The sequence below is a fragment of the Python bivittatus genome, unplaced genomic scaffold, assembly GCF_059951505.1.
Source record: "Python bivittatus isolate LINGU-HERP-01145 unplaced genomic scaffold, Pbiv_v1 ctg000700_np1212, whole genome shotgun sequence".
In the NCBI taxonomy this organism is placed as follows: Eukaryota; Metazoa; Chordata; class Lepidosauria; order Squamata; family Pythonidae; genus Python; species Python bivittatus.
The window spans coordinates 44,674,803-44,693,143 of record NW_028277098.1 but is presented as its reverse complement, the minus strand read 5'-3'; the positions used below and the strand labels follow the sequence as shown (position 1 = coordinate 44,693,143).

Here is an 18,341-nt window from a genome sequence, read left to right as displayed (position 1 = left end):
TTTTTTGTCTATATGTAACTTGGATTTATGTTAATGTAGTTACTTGATAGTTTGTTAAACATTAATTAAAATATTTTTTTAAAAATAACGATGAGGTAGTCCTTGCTCAACAGCCATTTGTTCAGCGACTGCTCAAAGTTATGATGGCACTGAATGAATGGTACTTACACCCAGTCCTTGAAGTTACAGCCACTGCAGCACCCCTATGGCCATGTGATCAAAATTTGGGCGCTCAGCAGCCCACCTGCATTTATAGCCACAGGGTGCACTTCAATTGCCCCCACCTGCCTATTTCCCCCAGCTCTGCCCTTTTGGCCACCCTGCATCCCCATCACCCTGCACTCCACCACTGCTGCTCCCCCACACTCTGCCCTGAACCCCAGGAAGAGGGACACACACGGCCAGCAATTGCTCCACGAAGGGCCAGACTGGGCATGCGTCATCAGCAGTGGAAGGAAGATGGCAAAGGTCAGTTGGGAGTAGCAGAGTGCAGAGCAGGGAGGGCAGTGGAATGCAGGGTAGCAAGGGGCAGCAGGGGTGGCAGAGTACAGGGCGGCCAAAAGAGCAGAGATGGGGGGCAGATAAGTGGGTAGGGTAGTTGAAGCAGAGGTGAGTGTGGCAGGGCAGAAATGTAAGGTCTTGGCCTAACAATGGCATGGTCTTGGCCTAATGACCACAACTGGGACCACTGAAAGTGCTGTCCCTAAGTGGTGCAGTCATGTGATGTTTTACCTAACAACCACGTTGCTTAACAATGGAAATTCCAGTCCCAGTTCGGGTTATTAAGCAAGGACTCCCTGTGTATTAACATATATTATATGGATATTATTACAAGCATTTTATAGGGCAACAATCTTTTCCAGCAAATTTAAAGGCAGTGCAGAAAAGAGATAGAAACAGGCAAACCTATACAGGAGGTTCTATACAGGTGGTACTTACAATTGGCCCTCGGAGTTCCACCTGTTGCAGTGTCTCCACAGCCATGTGATTGTGATCTGGGTGCTTGGTACCTGGCTCATGATTATGACATCGCAGCATCCTGCAGTTGCCATTTGCAATCTTCTTTGCCAACTTTCAACAAGCAACAAGCAAAGTCAATGGGGAAGCTGGCAAGAAGTTGTAAATGGCAACCACATGACATCCTCGCTTAACAACCTGTGGTGATTTGCTTAATGACAGTAACCAAGAGTGCCGGAATTGCTGTTGCTAAGTGGCGTGGTCACGTGACATTGTGCTTTACGACCGTTACTTAGCGATGGCAATTCCAGTCCCAATTGCTATTGTTAACTGAGAACTACCTGTATAGACTATAAAACTGATTTATAAGTAGACAAATGATACCTATTTCAGAAATAAGCTTCAGCGCTACACTTTGTGTCTATACTGGATACAGTTCTATAATTTCTTAAATACGAATAGCCTTATACCCTCTCAATTATTTTGAAAAAATAATTCTTCAAGAAGAGGAAAATTCTAAAGGGGCAGTATCAGAAATTTATAGTGTTCTATTAACTGTCTCTGGAATGAAAATTCAGTCTGAAAATGTTAAACATAAAGACATAATATCATAATAATAATAACATAACTCCTGGATCAGGAGTCCCTCTTGTCTGTCACTCATGCCCTGGTCATCTCTTGTTTAGACTATTGCAATGCGCTCTACATGGGGCTATCCTTGAAGAGAATCCAGAAGTTACAGCTGGTTCAAAATGTGGCCGCACGGGCAATCTTGGGTGCCCCAAGGATGGCACGTGTAACACGTTTGCTGCAGGAGCTGCATTGGGTTCCAGTTTGTTTCCGGGTCCAATTCAAGGTGTTGGTTATCACCTTTAAAGCCTTACATGGCATGGGTCCAGGTTACCTGAGGGACTGTCTCACCCCCATTACATCAACCCATCCCACCCGGTCTGGCAGAGAAGGCATGTTGCGGATCCTGTCAGTGAGAGAATGTCAACTGGTGGGTCCTAGGAGGAGAGCCTTCTCTGCCGTTGCCCCCAACCTATGGAATACTCTCCCCCTAGAGGTGAGGTGGGCCCCTACCCTCCCAATTTTTCAGAGGGAATTGAAGACTTGGCTCTGCCAACCTGCGTGGGATGAGGATCACCCTGGGGATGGCTGGCGCCTTGACGATGCTCCCTGAGTTTATTAACATCTAATTAACATCTGCCTCTTGGAAGAATTATAAAGGAAGTTTGTTTTTAATATATTTTAATTAATTAATATTTATCTATTTTAATTAATGTTTTATTCTGTTTTTACTGTAAACCGCCCAGAGTGACTCCACAGTGAGATGGGCAGTGACAAATTTGAAATATAAATAAATAAATAATCACATTTATACTACTTGCAGCAAAGATATCTACAGCCTAGAAATGCAAACAAACTAGTACAGTGGTACCTCTAGTTACAAACGTAATCCGTTCCGTGACTCTGGTTGCAACTCGAGTTGGCCTCAAGTCGAGGTAAAGTTTCCCATAAGGTTCAATGTAAATACGGTTAATCCGTTCCGCCCTCCGAATTTGGTCGCACCACGAGGCAAATTTCCCCATAAGGTTCAATGTAAATACGGCTAATCCGCCCTCTGAATTTGGTGAGACACCCCGAGGTAAATTTCCCCCATAAGGTTCAATGTAAATATGGCTAAACAGTTCTGAAACATATGCATTTTATTTTTAAACCTCAAAAACCTTCCAAACACCACAAAAACCTTCCAAACGCCACAAAACACACCACAAGCCTCACCAAACGTCTCCTTGCTACGGCGATCTCGCCCACAGGAAGCCGCGACCGCGTGGCAGCAGGGAAAATGGCCGTGGATCCGGTTCGTAAGTAGAGGCAGAGTTCGCAAGTAGAGGTAAATTTTTGGGGCCGGAGCTGGTCATATCTTGAAAAATTCGTAAGGAGGGGCGTTCGTAACTAGAGGTACCACTATATTTCAAACCTAGACCTTTGGTACTTCAATTATGAATAGACTTAATGGCAAAACTTCAAAATGTCCTTGAAGAGTATCCAGAAGCTTCAGTTGGCGCAAAATGCAGTGGTGTGGGCAGTTATGTGTGCCCCTAGAAGGGTACATGTTACACCTCTGCTCTGCAAGCTGCATTGGTTGCCAGTTTGCTTCTGGGTCCAATTAAAGATGCTGGTTTTGACCTTTAAAGTACCTCATGGCACGGGGCCAGGTTATTTAAGGGATCGCCTCTCCCCAATTACATCTCCCTATCCCAACAGGTCTGGCAAAGAAGACATGTTGTGGGTCCTGCCTGTCAGGGAATTACATTTGGTGGGTCCTAGGAGGTGGGCTTTCTCTGCCGTGGCACCTGCTTTGTGGAATCTTCTCCCCCCAGCAGTGAGGTTAGCCCCATCCCTCTTAACATTCTGCAAGTCCCTCAAGTCCTGACTATGTGATCAGGCCTGAGGGTCCCAGGGGACCGGGGAGATTTTGCGATGGCTCCCTTACTACAGTTAACATCATCCTCTCCTGTTTTGTGTGCTTTTCATAGTTTTTATAGTTTTAAAGATTGTTTTATATGTACTTGTTGGTTCTTTTTAACTGAGTGTTGTATGCTGCCCAGGGTCACTCTCTTGTGAGATGGGTGGCTATATAAGTATGATGAACAAATAAATAAAAAATAAAAAAACTCATGGATACAACACATAAAATGTAGGGTATTAGGCATAACAATCCATTTAATCCAACTTGGAAAGACTTTATTCAGTTTGCTAAAAATTCAGAACTATTTAAGAGATATCTGCCATCAATGATGATGTGGGTTTTATGGGTGTGGATGAATGATCATTTCAAAGTGCATTATTTAAACAGGAAGTCACAAATCAGCCATGTATTTTGGCAATAGAATATTTTTATATATATTTGTATTAGTTAATTACTTGAGATTTTTAAGAATTTTAAACTAATCTGTTAATAGTTAATGGTGTTGTTTTAAACTATAATAAAACATTAAAAAAAAACTAATTCACTGCTCTTATGAGTTCTGTAACCTTTTACTACAGTATGTACAATTTAATAAAAGTATTATAATGGTGCCATGTTAATTGTGGTTCAGATCCTTTGTGCTATTACAGTTCTATAGTCCTAACATGAATATTTAACATTTATTTTTCAAAAGTTGTTTAGCTTCTTAGTATCATATATTACTTTTTCACCAATCGCTTTTAAAAAATATTCAACAAAAGAAATTTATCTTAATTATCACTGGAAAATTGCTATACAGGGAAGAGACATAGAAAAAACTTACCATCTTCATAAAGCTTTAAGAGTCTTGCCACAAAAAGTGTATCGTATTTTTCTTCTTCTATTAAAATAAACTCTCCATTGAAAATATATATGTCATTGGTATTTTTTCCACATTTAATAGATACTCCCCTAAAAATGGATAAATAATTTCTTTAGAGGCATTAGATACCATTAAGATTGATTTCCTAGTCTTGACCATTTCATATCTATTACTCTTTCAATTCCTAAAACTTCAGCTTTCAGAAGGTATAATAAAACTGTTGAGTCTTTCTGCCACTTTTGCTTGAAATTCCCTCTGATTTATATACAGTACTGTGCAAAAGTTTTAGGCAAGTGTGAAAAAATACTGTAAAGTAAGAATGCTTTCAAAAATATATATTGTAATTGTTTATGTTTATCAATTTACAAAAGGCAAAGTGAGCGAACAGAAGAAAAACCCAAATCAAATCAAAATTTGGTGTGACTACCCTTTGCCTTCAAAACAGCATCAATTCTTCTAGGTACACTTGCACAGAGTTTGTGAAGGAACTCAGCACGTAGGCTGTTCCAAACATCTTGGAGAACCACAGATCTCCTGTGGATGTAGGCTGCCTCAAATCCTTCTGCCTCTTCATGTAATCCCAGACAGACTCAATGATGTTGAGATCAGGGCTCTGTGGGGGCCAAACCATCACTTCCAGGACTCCTTGCTCTTCTTGATGCTGAATATAGTTCTTAATGACATTGGCTGTATGTTTGGGGTTGTTGTCCTGCTGCAGAATAAATCTGGGGCCAATCACACGCCTCCCTGATGATATGTCATGATGGATAAGTATCTGCCTGTATTTCTCAGCATTGAGGACACCATTGATCCTGACCAAATCTCCAACTCCATTTGCAGAAATGCAGCCCCAAACTTGCAAGGAACCTCCAACCTTCACTGTTCCCTGCAGACGCTCATGATTGTACCGCTCTCCACCCCTTCAGCGAACAAACTGTCTCCTGCTACAGCCAAATATTTCAAATTTGGACTCATCGGTCCAGAGCACCTGCTGCCATTTTTCTGCACCCCAGTTCCTATGTTTTCATGCATAGTTGAGTTGCTTAGCCTTGTTTTCACGTCGGAGGTATGGTTTTTTGGCCACAATTCTTCCATGAAGACCACTTCTGGCCAGACTTCTCCGAACAGTAGATGGGTGTATCTGGGTCCCACTGGTTTCCGCCAGTTCTGTGCTGATGGCACTGCTGGACATCTTCTGATGTCCAAGGGAAGTAAGCATGATGTGTCTTCCATCTGCTGCATTAAGTTTCCTTGGTCGACCACTGCATCTACGGTCCTCAACGTTGCCCGTTTCTTTGTGCTTCTTCAAAAGAGCTTGAACAGCACATCTTGAAACCCCAGTCTGCTTTGAAATTTTTGCCTGGGAGAGACTTTGCTGATGCAGTAGAACTACCTTGTGTCTTGTTGCTGTGCTCAGTCTTGCCATGGTGTATGACCTGTGACATGAAACTCTCTTCTACAATCTCACCTTAGTAGCAGAGTTTGGCTGTTCCTCACCCAGTTTTAAGCCTCCTACACAGCTGTTTCTGTTTCAGTTAATGACTGTGTTTCAACCTACATATGAAATTTATGATCATTAGCACCTGCTTGGTATAATTGGTTAATCATACACCTGACTCTGATTCTACAAAATCCCTGACTTTGTGCAAATGTACAAAGTGTGCAAGTGTAAGAATTGATGCTGTTTTGAAGGCAAAGGGTGGTTACACCAAATATTGATTTGATTTGGATTTCTCTTCTGTTCGCTCACTTTGCATTTTGTAAATTGATAAACATAAAGAATTACAATATATATTTTTGAAAGCATTCTTACTTTACAGCATTTTTTCACACCTGCCTAAAACTTTTGCACAGTACTGTATGTCTCCTCTTACCTTTAAATCCTCCCACTAAATATGTTTTCCTATGCTGCTTAGCTCTAAACTCCAGAATCTAAGCCTAAATATAAATTACTGGATACATATTAACTGCCATTCCCCATCTTCTTTCCCTCCATTGCCACCATTTTGTCAACTTTTAGACACTGTTTTTTTTTTAGGTTCTTCCTTCATAATGCACCATGCATATGACAGCACTATATATTAATTATTATTGCCATACTGATTCATGTAGAACGGTTTTTATATCTACTACTGCTCAATTATCTGCGCAATTGTATTATAATGCATTTTTCCAGAACCTACTAGCTCTCTAACAAGAAATAACTAAAACCGACTGACACACCTATAATGAGAGATCTGCAATTGCCTGTCTGTAGATATAGCCTTGCCAAACCATGAATAGATGCGTTTTCTCTGGCTTCTTGTGTTCATGATGTCTGTGAAAAAAAACCCACGAAAGATCAGATCGTATGATATACACGATACGAGCAAAAGAAGAAAAAGTACTTAAACATCCGGTTGCTAGGGCATCGCTTAATTCTCATCTTCTGTGTTATTCTCCCACCCCCCACTTTCTAAATACAGTGGAGAAGAGACCATAGAATGCAGATTAATCTTCCACTTAGCTTCAATACGACATTACTGTCCTTAGAAGCTAGTAATGCCATCGCCGGGGAAAAAAAATCCCCTTACATGGCAACGATTAGCTCCACGACAGGCTGCAATTCACCCTTTCAAGCCCGACGAAACTAGACAGAAAAATTCCAACCTGCGGCTCAGCGGGGCGATAACTTCCCTCTTCCTCCAGCGAGATGAAATTTCGCGCCAAAGCCCAGTCGTCCCGCCCCGTCCCGGAAGAGAAACTTGCGCGACCCCGAAGACGCCATGTTTGCTTCTGGTTGCAGGAAGCCTCAATCTTTTTTGCGCGGGGGGGGAGAGCGGGTGGCGGAAGTGTCAACTACCTGACCCCGCTTCTCTCTGGAAGTGAATCCCGAGCGGAAGTGAAAATGGAGGGAGCAAGCGGTCCCGCTGTGTAGGCCGCCCTCCCATCTCTTTTTTTTCCTTCTCGAAACGCGCCACGCTTAGGGCTCTGTGCCAAACCCGGCCATGGCAAACCGGACGGTAAAGGACGCGCATAGCATCCACGGCACTAACCCACAATACCTGGTGGAGAAGATTATTCGCACTCGCATCTACGAGTCCAAGTATTGGAAGGAAGAATGCTTCGGTCTCACAGGTGCAGTTTAGCGTTGTGGGCAGTTGGACCCGAAGCAATGGGAGCGGATAAGGAATCAGCGGAGAGTGTGGGGGACCGCTGGGGCTTTCGGGGGATCGGTAGCGAGAGAGGAGATTTTGGGAGTTGGAAACAGAATGAACGGCTGGTGAAGGGAGAGGGCACCTACGTACTTCTGTGTTTGAATCAAGGGCAGTGGTCTGCTTCTTCCCGGATTGTACAGCAGCATTATAATTTTAGGCCCCCAATAATCTAAGCCATAATTTGCGCGCTGACACCAATTGACCAGGAATTTAAACTAGACTCATATCTAAGCTTTGGGAAAAGAGCAGATATTTTCAGAATTATTATGATAGATCTAGGCCTCTTGAGTACCACCTCCCTGCTCAGTGCAGGAATACAAATTAAAGCATCTTTGACAGGTGACTCTCTGGCCTCAGCCTGAGCATACTGGGTGCAGGGGAACCCATCACTAGTGATGTGCAAGACTGCATGACCATTCATAAAATGTCCATTTCAGGAAGAAAACCTTGAATGTCCTGAATGGGTGTTTTGTGAGATTTAAGATATAGTATAGCCCGCAAATTCCCATTCCGTGTGCAAAAAAATAATGCTCTAGGAAATGCAGTAATGGATCATAGTGCTTTGTTCACCCCTGCCTATCATCATTCTTGGTAATTGACTTGACTGTTGAACTGTTCTTAGTGTGTAGGGAGCCTTTTAAAATATTAGTTGGAACCTGCTTTCTTGAAATTTAAGTCCATTATTCCAGATCCTTTATTCTGGAGTGATAAGAGAATGTTCTTCTGTGTGATACCTGTTCAAATTCCTGAAGTTCTTTCATACAAATTTCCTTCAATCTCTATTGGTAGTCCTTCCTGACCTACTTTGTGTGAATGCTTTTTAAATATGGTCCCCTAAAATGGCCATAGTATTCAAGGTAAGGTCTCACAAACACATAATAAAATGGAACAGTCATACAGTCAAACAATATTTCTGTTGATGCAACCTAAAATTGAATATTATACTGCTGATATATATTTAGTTTGTAATCAACTAATATTCCAGTATCTTTTTCACAAACCATGACAAAAACAGGTATTCCAGATCCTTTATCTGTGCATTTAATTTCTTTTTCTTAAGCAAAGAACGTTGCAATTGTCTGTTGAATTTCAATTTGTTATTTCCAGCCCATTTCTCTCACCAAGATCATTTTGAATGTCATTTGCATCTTCTGGTTATCCCACCGAATTTGTATCATCTGCAAATTGAGTATTTTTCTGCCTCTTCAACCAAATAATAAACAAAAATATTGAAGAGCAGGGAACAGGACTGAACCTTGTCAGATGGTTTGCTGAAGTCAAAATACACTATGTCTATATTTTCACTATCTACTAAGGAAATTTGATTTTAAGAGAGACAGAAATAGTATGGCAGGACATGTTCTTGACAAATTCATGCTGACTTTTGGAAACTGGTGTTGTTTTCAAGATGTTTACACATTCAGTAATCTACTCAAGAATCACCCTGATATTGCTCTCAGACTGATTGATCTGGAGTTCCCCAGAGACTCATTTCTCCCTTGTTTGAAGATGAGAACAACATTTGTCCTCATCCAGACATATAGATAATGGGTAAAAATTCAGCCCTATCTTAGCATCTTCCTTCAGTACCTAAGATGTAATTTACCTGGACCTGGAGAATTAAACTCAAAGTAAAGACATTTTCCTCACCCATGTGTTAATCTCAAGTTTCAGTTCTTTTCATTCCCTGATGGAACACACAACTTCTCAGAGCTGGCTGAAACAGAAGTTGAGTAATTCTTCCTTTACTTTTTTATCTTGTGAGTATTTTGCTTTATTGAGTAGCTAGCGTATTCTTTTCCTTTGATTTTGAACGTACTGTATCTGAAAAATACGTTTTCCCCTTGTTCTTAGCAACTTCAGTTTGATTTTCAGTCTTTTGGAACCATCTCTCAAATTCTGAGCCACCTGTATCTCTTCTTCCTTGGGTACTCTGTCTCCATCTCTTATATGTATTCTTTCTTTTCAGAATCATATTGTCTTCTGTTGTATTTCCCTTTTTCCCCTTATTTCAATTGTTTGCAATTGTGCTTTTAATACCTCCTTTTTTAAGAACTACCACCCATCTTCAGCTTTTTCTTGTTAGCTTTTTTACCATTAATCCCACTTATAATTTATTCAGAGTTTAGTAAAATCTACTTTTTTGAAGTCTGAGATACTTATTCAATATATTCAACTTCTAAAACAAGAACATCATATTACATGGTCATTTTCTCCCAGTGGTCCTGCAACTTACATTTCCCTGATTAAATGTTCCCTGTTCTTCAGTATCAGGTCAAGGATAGCTGATCCTGTTGTAACTTTCTTCATCCTCTGAAGAAAAAAATTGTCACCAAGGTAAGTCAGGGTTATGATTAGCAGAACAGCCCAACAGATAGTGGGATAACTGGAAGGCCTGTTTTTTACCGGAATGGAAACCTATGCCTCTTGTGCTGTTAGCACTGCAGTTAAAAGAAGCTGTGAAACTCTTTCGCCTTACATCTTTTTTTGTTGTAAGGCACAAGGTTACAAATGGAAAATAACATCTGGTTCTTATAAAATTACATGGAAACTGCAGAGTGATTATGTACAGGTAAGTCTCGATTAGTGCAGTTAACAAACCCCATGAAATGGTCACATTATTTGAATTTGCACTATTCAGAGTGATTTTTCTATGGAAGATATGGTAATTTGTTCCAGCTCAATGGAGATAGGCAATGAAAAAATTTAAACATAATTTTTGTATGTATATTAATGAAATATTGCAGTAAAGGATAAAAAGAATATACTTTTAATTTAAAGTTATGATTAACAAAATCACAGAGTAATTGTAGAATGCAAAATAAAAACAGTCTGCTGTAAGTTCAGGTATTCCAACATCTATCCTATTTTAGCATTGCTATGACCATGTTCATGCTGAATTACATCAAATCTTTGCTCTAATGAATAACAGACCTGTTCTTTTTTAAACTTGTACTATTTTCCTCTGACAGAATCTTTCTTTTCTCCATTTTGCAAACACAAAGATTAGCAGCACCTAAAACTTCAACTGCAACTGTGCACGCAGCAGCCTCAATTGCGCACACTCTAGCCTTGCATTGAATTTTGGGTTACATTAAACACAACCTGGTATCAATTTACAATTTGCACTAAATCGAGTATTGCATTATTCAAACTTGCACTAATCGCGACCTATCTCTAATACACTCCATAATTATTGTGTCTTCTGATAAATTTTACCTAGATGGTTACTGGTACTGCCTCACTAAAAATGAAACAACCAGATACACGATTCTAATATGATGAATTCTTCATGATTTCTTTTGTAGCTGAATTGGTTGTAGATAAAGCTATGGAACTGAGGTACACTGGTGGAGTTTATGGTGGAAACATAAAGCCTACACCATTCTTGTGCTTGACTCTGAAGATGCTACAAATTCAGCCTGAAAAAGACATAATTGTTGAATTTATAAAGAATGAAGACTTCAAGTAAGAGAAAAAATATGAAGGTGTAATTTAAAGCACTTAGACCTTTATTAGTACTTTATTATACAGATGGTACTTGTTCATGGTTTTGCATATCTGTGTTTGGAAAATAAAAATCAGATTTTGTTCTCCACGGTAAAAGGTTTTGGCTCTCAGTCATGTTTGGCTCATAGTTCTTATCCACCCATCATTTTTTGTAAGTGCAAAAGTACATATTGGGCTGCTGCCCAGCCATTTTTTTTTTAAGCAACCTGCTGCCAATCCTATCAGATAGCCTGTCCTTAGTCTTCCCACCCTGTACTTTTCCATTTTTGCAGCGATCCTTCTTTTCCATCAGCCCACCCTGCCCCAATCTTCACAGTACCCTCTCAACCATTTTTGGAGCTCCAGAATCTAAGCCCCACTCTCACCCCAAAATTTCATAGATTCAAGGTTTTACTATGCACAGCTATAGGCTGGAACAGAGCCCCCATAAATAACAAGGGCTGCCTATATACTGATTCACATTAAAACGTCTTTGTTATTTCTATACATATTTGTTTATGCTCAGCTACATTGTTACTAACATGATGTAAATTTTTGCAGTCAGAACTCTTGGAAATACTCTTTAGTTCTGTTGTAAATTGTGTAATAGTTCTCAGAGGTACTGATGAAATCTCCCAATCACAGATGCATCAGTCATTTTCCACAGAAGTAAGCCTTGTACAGTATTTGAGAGAGAAAGAGAGAGAGCGTGTGTGGGCATGTGCACGCACGGGAACAAACTATTGAATGGGGTGGAAGTAAAGGAAGAAATAATATAGGGAGAGGTAAGGACTACCTATAAGCATAAAGCAATTTGGTATGACAAGAACATTTCTGAATTAACAACTGTAATGAAATAAGATTTTAGTAGTGAATTCAGATTCTATTATAGAATATTTGTGGTTTCAGATAATTGTATTGGAAAAAGTAATTATAAATTAATGTTTTGTTCTTGCTGATTTTCAGATATGTGAGATTACTAGGTGCATTATATATGAGACTGACTGGGACTGCCATAGACTGCTACAAATATCTTGAACCTTTATACAATGATTATCGAAAAATAAAAAGTCAAAATAGAAATGGAGGTAAGTGGCCTAACTTTATTCAATGATTTATAAAGCTCATTATCTATCAGATTTGAATGTGTAAGTAGCACATATAGAATAAGTTATATATTCATTTGGTTGGTGCTGTATTCTTCTTTCATATTAAATGTTTGCTTTGGAACACTTTGGACAGTTTTAATCATATATCAGTCAGGAGGAGGGAAGAAATGCATATCATCCAACAACCCAAACTGTAATACACACACACACACACACACACACTGCTGTTTATATAGAAAAAAAATTATATAGTATCTTTTGTGTTTTCTGCAATTTTATCATAGCTGTTTTTATCATCATGAAAATTAAGAATGTTTCCCTTCTTAAATGCAATCTCTTTTTTCCCCCAGAGTTTGAGCTTATGCATGTGGATGAGTTTATTGATCAATTGCTTCATGATGAGCGTGTCTGTGATATCATTTTACCTAGACTTCAGGTATATAATCAATTATATTATAAAGAAAATATAAATCAAACTTCCAGTACTAAAAAGGTTAGCTTTCTATGTATTCAGTGCATGATTCAATTTTTCCCTTTTGAAGTATTGTCTGCATTTAGAAACTCTTTGTTCTCTGTAGAAAAGATATGTTCTAGAAGAAGCTGAACAACTGGAACCACGGATCAGTGCTTTGGAAGAGGATATGGATGATGTAGAGTCTAGTGAGGATGAGGAAGAGGAAGATGAAAAGGTTTGAATCTGTGAAGTTTCTATTTTGGAATTGAAGTCCTCTTATATAGCATATGCTGACTTTATAGTACAAAGAATGTCACATCCATGTGTTTTGAGGGACTATTGGATTATGGTGCTTATTAGCTAATGAGCTTAAGAACTGGAATCTGAGGTTATAAGGAGGATCTTCTTATTTTTCTCATCTTGCATTCTACACACATCCTCAAACTCAGATTTTTGGAAAGAAGAAACGGTTTAATTCCTGTTCTGTGAGCTGAAGCCACTTCTACTCATGGAAATATATCACCAGATTCTTCCCAGTATTTCTGTCTTAATTCCTTCTCCCTTCTATACATGGATTATTGGAAATGCAATCAAAGTATAACATTAAGTCCACTAAACCTGCTTGTGCATACATTTTGAACAAATGTTTGATTTCCTTTGAAATGTTGCACTGTAGTTTATTGTAGAATGTTTTATTTACATGTTTTCAGCTGGATAGAGCCCCTTCACCTGATCACAGAAGAAGAGGATACAGGGATTTAGACAAACCTCGTAGATCTCCAACACTGCGCTACAGAAGAAGTCGAAGTAGATCTCCTAGAAGGTAGCATTTTGAGATTTTTCAACTATTGGTGACCAACATAATGTGCTAAAAGTATTGTGGTAAATAACATTTTGTCCCCTCCTCTTCCTGTTTAGGCGAAGCCGATCTCCAAAGAGGAGAAGGTAACCATGCAAGATATATGAATTGATTTTTGAAAAAATATTGTAAGCTTGTCACTAACAGATTATTTCTTAACAGTCCATCACCACGCCGGGAAAGACATCGCAGTAAGAGCCCAAGGAGGCACCGGAGTAGATCTAGAGAAAGACGCCACAGATCAAGATCTAAATCTCCAGGTATTTACACTTCAGAGAAAGGCAGTTGTGGATGGTTCCTTTGACATTTAACAATTTATTTGTAGTTTCTAGTAACACGCAAACTATTTCTGTGACTGTATCAATACAGTTAAATCTTCCCCTCTTCACCATGCTGTATTATTATGGTTTGGAGTATAGAAAGATTATGTAAGTATGAGCAGAATCAAAATCAAGATTTTACATCTTACCTCAACAGGGCATCATCGTAGCCACAGACATCGTAGTCATTCCAAGTCTCCAGAAAGGTATATACTTAATATTTTGCTACTTCAAAATGATAATGTAGCAGTTCTTCACAAAACCTTTGCACTAGATTTGTCCCACAGGAATAATCAGTCTTTATAATTGAACTATGTGTTCAAGAAAGCTGTTATGTATTTGGGCAGATGTATTTGGATCAATGATTAGATACAATCTTATTGTGCAAACTTGAATCATAACTTCTTGTGTGATTTTCACTGAACCCAAGTATCAACTGAACACTGAAAAGCTTTTATTCTTCTTTCAGATCTAAAAAGAGCCACAAGAAAAGCCGTCGGGGAAATGAATGACCTTAACCTGTTTCATAAATTGGAGGCTCTTTTATTATTATTTTTTGGTAGATGAGATCACACGTTAGATAGATGCTCCTCTGGCAGCTCACAATATTTTTGCATTCAGAGTTTCTTGGACAGTATAAGCCCCATTAAGGTTCAAAGTGAGGGCAGGACCATACATAGTGGATTTATCTCTACAACCCTTTGGGCAGCAGCCTTAGTCCCCTTACATTTCTGACCTCATTTGGTTTAATTACAAATTTTAAAAGACAGTTATCTATATTCATGGATCATAAGAGAATTCTTACACTCAAAATTCACAGCTCTTCCCTCCAGACTTTCTAATCAACATTAAGGTTGTAATATGTGATCACAGGGTCACTGAGGATGACTGAACCAGACTGCACTTTTATTCATTGCCCTGTTTGATATCTTTAACTAAAATGGACATCCTTTCAATGTATATTCTGATCACCTCTGTTTTTACAAGAATTGTTGTAAATGTGGGGTAGGAAGAAAGCTTGTCTTGTAATTTCTTTATTAAAAAAGTTGGTACACGAGTTATAGGACTGAATTATTCAGAATTTATTTAAATTACAAAATATCTTTTAAATGAAGGTAATTGTTCTGAACCTATTCACTATTAATACGTGCTGTAGAAAACAGGAGAGTGCAAATACTTGATTCAGTTCAAAAGCAATTCAGTTGAATTATTAGAATCAAATTAGAGGTGCGTAAACCAGTTTCAACTTCTGGGTATGTACAGAAAGTTTTTTCCAAGTTGATTTGGATTGATTTTCAATCTGAATGGCAAATCTGATTCAAATCAGTTTGAACTGTGCTTGATATGCCTATTGCTAGAAAACAATAATGCTTGTGACACAGATACAGGTCATTTTTATTAAAATGGGAGTACCAGAGAGCTCAATTGGGATTATTTTGGAGTAAGTGAGAATAAGATTGCAGGATTGAAAATATGAGTAAGTTTAGTGTTATACTTATTTTTCACTAAGTTACTAAAAGGACTTGATCATAAGTCTTATAATGCCTGGAGTGTGCTTTAGATACCACATATACAGTCAGGTCCAGAAATATTGGGACATCGACACAATTCTAACATCTTTGGCTCTATACACCACCACAATGGATTTGGAATGAAACAAACACAATGTGCGTTAACTGCAGACTGTCAGCTTTAATTTGAGGGTATGTACATCCAACTCAGGTGAACGGTGTAGGAATTACAACAGTTTGCATATGTGCCTCCCACTTGTTAAGGGACCAAAAGTAATGGGACAGAATAATAATCATAAATCAAACTTCCCCTTTTTAATACTTGGTTGCAAATCCGTTGCAGTCAATCACAGCCTGAAGCCTGGAATGCATAGACATCACCAGACGCTGGGTTTCATCCCTGGTGATGCTCTGCCAGGCCTCTACTGCAACTGTCTTCAGTTCCTGCTTGTTCTTGGGGCATTTTCCCTTCAGTTTTGTCTTCAGCAAGTGAAATGCATGTTCAATGGGATTCAGGTCAGGTGATTGACTTGGCCATTGCATAACATTCCACTTCTGTCCCTTCAAAAACTCTTTGGTTGCTTTTGCAGTATGCTTTGGGTCATTGTCCATCTGTACTGTGAAGCGCCGTCCAATGAGTTCTGCAGCATTTGGCTGAATGTGAGCAGATAATATTGCCCGAAACACTGCAGAATTCATCCTGCTGCTTTGGTCAGCAGTCACATCATCAATAAATACAAGAGAACCAGTTCCATTGGCAGCCATACATGCCCACGCCATTAAACTACCACCACCATGCTTCACTGATGAGGTGGTATGCTTAGGATCATGAGCAGTTCCTTTCCTTCTCCATACTCTTCTCTTCCCATCACTCTGGTACAAGTTGATCTTGGTCTCATCTGTCCATAGGATGTTGTTCCAGAACTGTGAAGGCTTTTTTAGATGTCGTTTGGCAAACTCTAATCTGGCCTTCCTGTTTTTGAGGCTCACCAATGGTTTACATCTTGTGGTGAACCCTCTGTATTCACTCTGGTGAAGTCTTCTTTTGATTGTTGACTTTGACACACATACACCTACCTCCTGGAGAGTGTTCTTGATCTGACCAACTGTTGTGAAGGGTGTTTTCTTCACCAGGGAACGAATTCTTCGGTCATCCACCACAGTTGTTTTCCGTTGTCTCCCAGGTCTTTTGGTGTTGCTGAGCTCACCAGTGCGTTCCTTCTTTTTGAGAATGTTCCAAACAGTTGTTTTGGCCACGCCTAATGTTCTTGCTATCTCTCTGATGGGTTTGTTTTGTTTCTTCAGCCTAATGATGGCTTGCTTCACTGATAGTGACAGCTCTTTGGATCTCATCTTGAGAGTTGACAGCAACAGATTCCAAATGCAAATAGCACACTTGAACTGAACTCTGGGCCTTTTATCTGCACATTGTAATTGGGGTACTGAGGGAATATCACACACCTGGCCATGGAACAGCTGAGAAGCCAATTGTCCCATTACTTTTGGTCCCTTACCAAGTGGGAGGCACATATGCAAACTGTTGTAATTCCTACACCATTCACCTGAGTTGGATGTACATACCCTCAAATTAAAGCTGACAGTCTGCAGTTAAGGCACATTGTGTTTGTTTCATTCCAAATCCATTGTGGTGGTGTATAGAGCCAAAGATGTTAGAATTGTGTCGATGTCCCAATATTTCTGGACCTGACTGTATTTAATTCATTAGAGCAGTAAGATTTTCATGCTGGTAAACTTAGGTACACTTCCACAGGTTAGAAAGCATGTTTTATGTGTCAATCCAAGCCTCCAAGTGGTATTAGCATTCCAGAAATGCTTGATTTAATGAAAACGGCCCTGTTTTGTTAAGTTCTTCACTTGCCTGTTTTAACAGGCAACTGACATATCATACATGCAGAGTTATGTACCAGACATTACATGAAGGAAGGATAAGTATGAAGGTATATGCTGTCACAAATGGAGCTCAGAGAGTTAAATGGCAAGACTTTACAAGCATATGTGAGGCTTCCTCTTTAATTTTTTACTGCTGCAAATACCTTATGTAGACCTCCAAATCCAAAATGTTTCTATATTCAAAATGCTAAAATAGATGCTGCCCAACCCTTTTCATCTAGTTTTAAAAAAACAGAACCATGTAGCATCCAACTGTTAATATAAAAGGAAGTCTGGCTATGATTTAGGATTTTCCAATTTTATTTCTTTTCTTTTTAAAAAGTTTTTTGGCACTACATTGTTCAGTAAAGAAATGACAGGCTTTAACACATGAATTCCTTCTAATTTCTTTTTAGAATAGATATAAAGTCTGAACCAAAGTATGAATAAAGCTAATAGAAAATAAACAACTTAATTTTAAAAACTCTCTTTATAGTTTATCAAGATAAAATAAAACACAGTTCCCTTAAAAATAGGGTAATAAAATAGATGGCATTTGTATCACTAATTCTTGTGATACTAGTAAAAACTATATTTTATATCTATGTACAAATTATACAGTTAAAAACAGTTTTAAATAATCTTTTATCTAAACATGTTGCAGTAAGATTTTATTCCAACCTGATTTCTTCCCATCCCCTTAATTAAAATTCATTTCTTCTGCTGAATAAAATTCATGTTCAAGTGTGGATGTCCTTGAGACAGAAGTGAAAACCGCTGGTTCTGCATCAGTAAGCCAGCTAAAAGAAAATAGGTTATAGTTATTTCAGTAGATATTAACTAAATCCATTTTATTTATCATGTAGATTGAAAGCTGAGTCTGAAAATTCTTGAAAGTGCTGCTGCAGAAAGGCAATGGTTCAAAAGGAGATAGACTGAAACACTGCAGTTTGTGAATTAGACTTACAAAAATCAGCTTCAATCTGATTCTTTAAATATCCACCTTGAACAATCAATGTTTTAATATATACATAAACCAGAAACCATGTATGTGTTTCTGGTGTATGGAATACTTGCTACAGTAAGCTAGGTTAGTTCTATAAAAAAAGAAATTTCTTTAAACATCAGTAAAAATTAATGTAGCAAGTTAAACAAGGAGGCAAGCCATATTTATTCATATAGCATATTCAAAAGTTTACTGTATGCAAAATTCTGTG

General features: G+C 38.7%; 3 protein-coding genes across 6 annotated transcripts in view; 1 reads left to right on the top strand and 2 right to left on the bottom strand.

The window, feature by feature from the left end:
• The window catches only part of ORC1 (origin recognition complex subunit 1), a 31,234-nt gene extending 24,188 nt beyond the window's left edge, over positions 1-7,046 (bottom strand). For both annotated transcript variants that reach the window (XM_088153631.1, XM_088153632.1), the window contains exons 1-3: positions 6,945-7,046; positions 6,519-6,612; positions 4,257-4,384 (exon numbers count right to left, since the gene is read on the bottom strand). In XM_088153631.1, coding sequence (XP_088009757.1) covers positions 4,257-4,384; positions 6,519-6,607 — 217 coding nt within the window. In that variant the 5' untranslated portion in view covers positions 6,608-6,612; positions 6,945-7,046. The remainder of the gene's footprint in view (positions 1-4,256; positions 4,385-6,518; positions 6,613-6,944) is intronic.
• Positions 7,047-7,153: 107 nt separating this feature from the next.
• Positions 7,154-14,780, top strand: PRPF38A (pre-mRNA processing factor 38A). The gene is made up of 10 exons (XM_007440677.4): positions 7,154-7,412; positions 10,801-10,960; positions 11,948-12,069; positions 12,441-12,526; positions 12,669-12,779; positions 13,255-13,367; positions 13,463-13,489; positions 13,566-13,663; positions 13,881-13,929; positions 14,193-14,780. The coding sequence occupies exons 1-10, from the start codon at positions 7,283-7,285 to the stop codon at positions 14,233-14,235; spliced, it is 939 nt and encodes a 312-aa protein (XP_007440739.1). The 5' UTR covers positions 7,154-7,282; the 3' UTR covers positions 14,236-14,780.
• A 2,098-nt stretch (positions 14,781-16,878) lies between these two features.
• TUT4 (terminal uridylyl transferase 4) overlaps positions 16,879-18,341 on the bottom strand; it is a 54,485-nt gene continuing 53,022 nt past the window's right edge. For all 3 annotated transcript variants that reach the window (XM_007440680.4, XM_007440678.4, XM_025174695.2), the window contains one exon: positions 16,879-17,924. In XM_007440680.4, the coding sequence (XP_007440742.1) occupies positions 17,836-17,924 (89 nt within the window). In that variant the 3' untranslated portion in view covers positions 16,879-17,835. The remainder of the gene's footprint in view (positions 17,925-18,341) is intronic.

Excerpts from the sequence above, each read along its gene's own strand:
- PRPF38A (XM_007440677.4), top strand. The coding sequence starts at position 7,283 with ATGGCAAACCGGACGGTAAAGGACGCGCATAGCATCCACGGCACTAAC. Across the intron at positions 12,780-13,254 it reads AGGAAGAGGAAGATGAAAAG|CTGGATAGAGCCCCTTCACC; the intron begins GTTTGAATCTGT and ends ACATGTTTTCAG. Across the intron at positions 13,368-13,462 it reads CGAAGTAGATCTCCTAGAAG|GCGAAGCCGATCTCCAAAGA; the intron begins GTAGCATTTTGA and ends CTTCCTGTTTAG.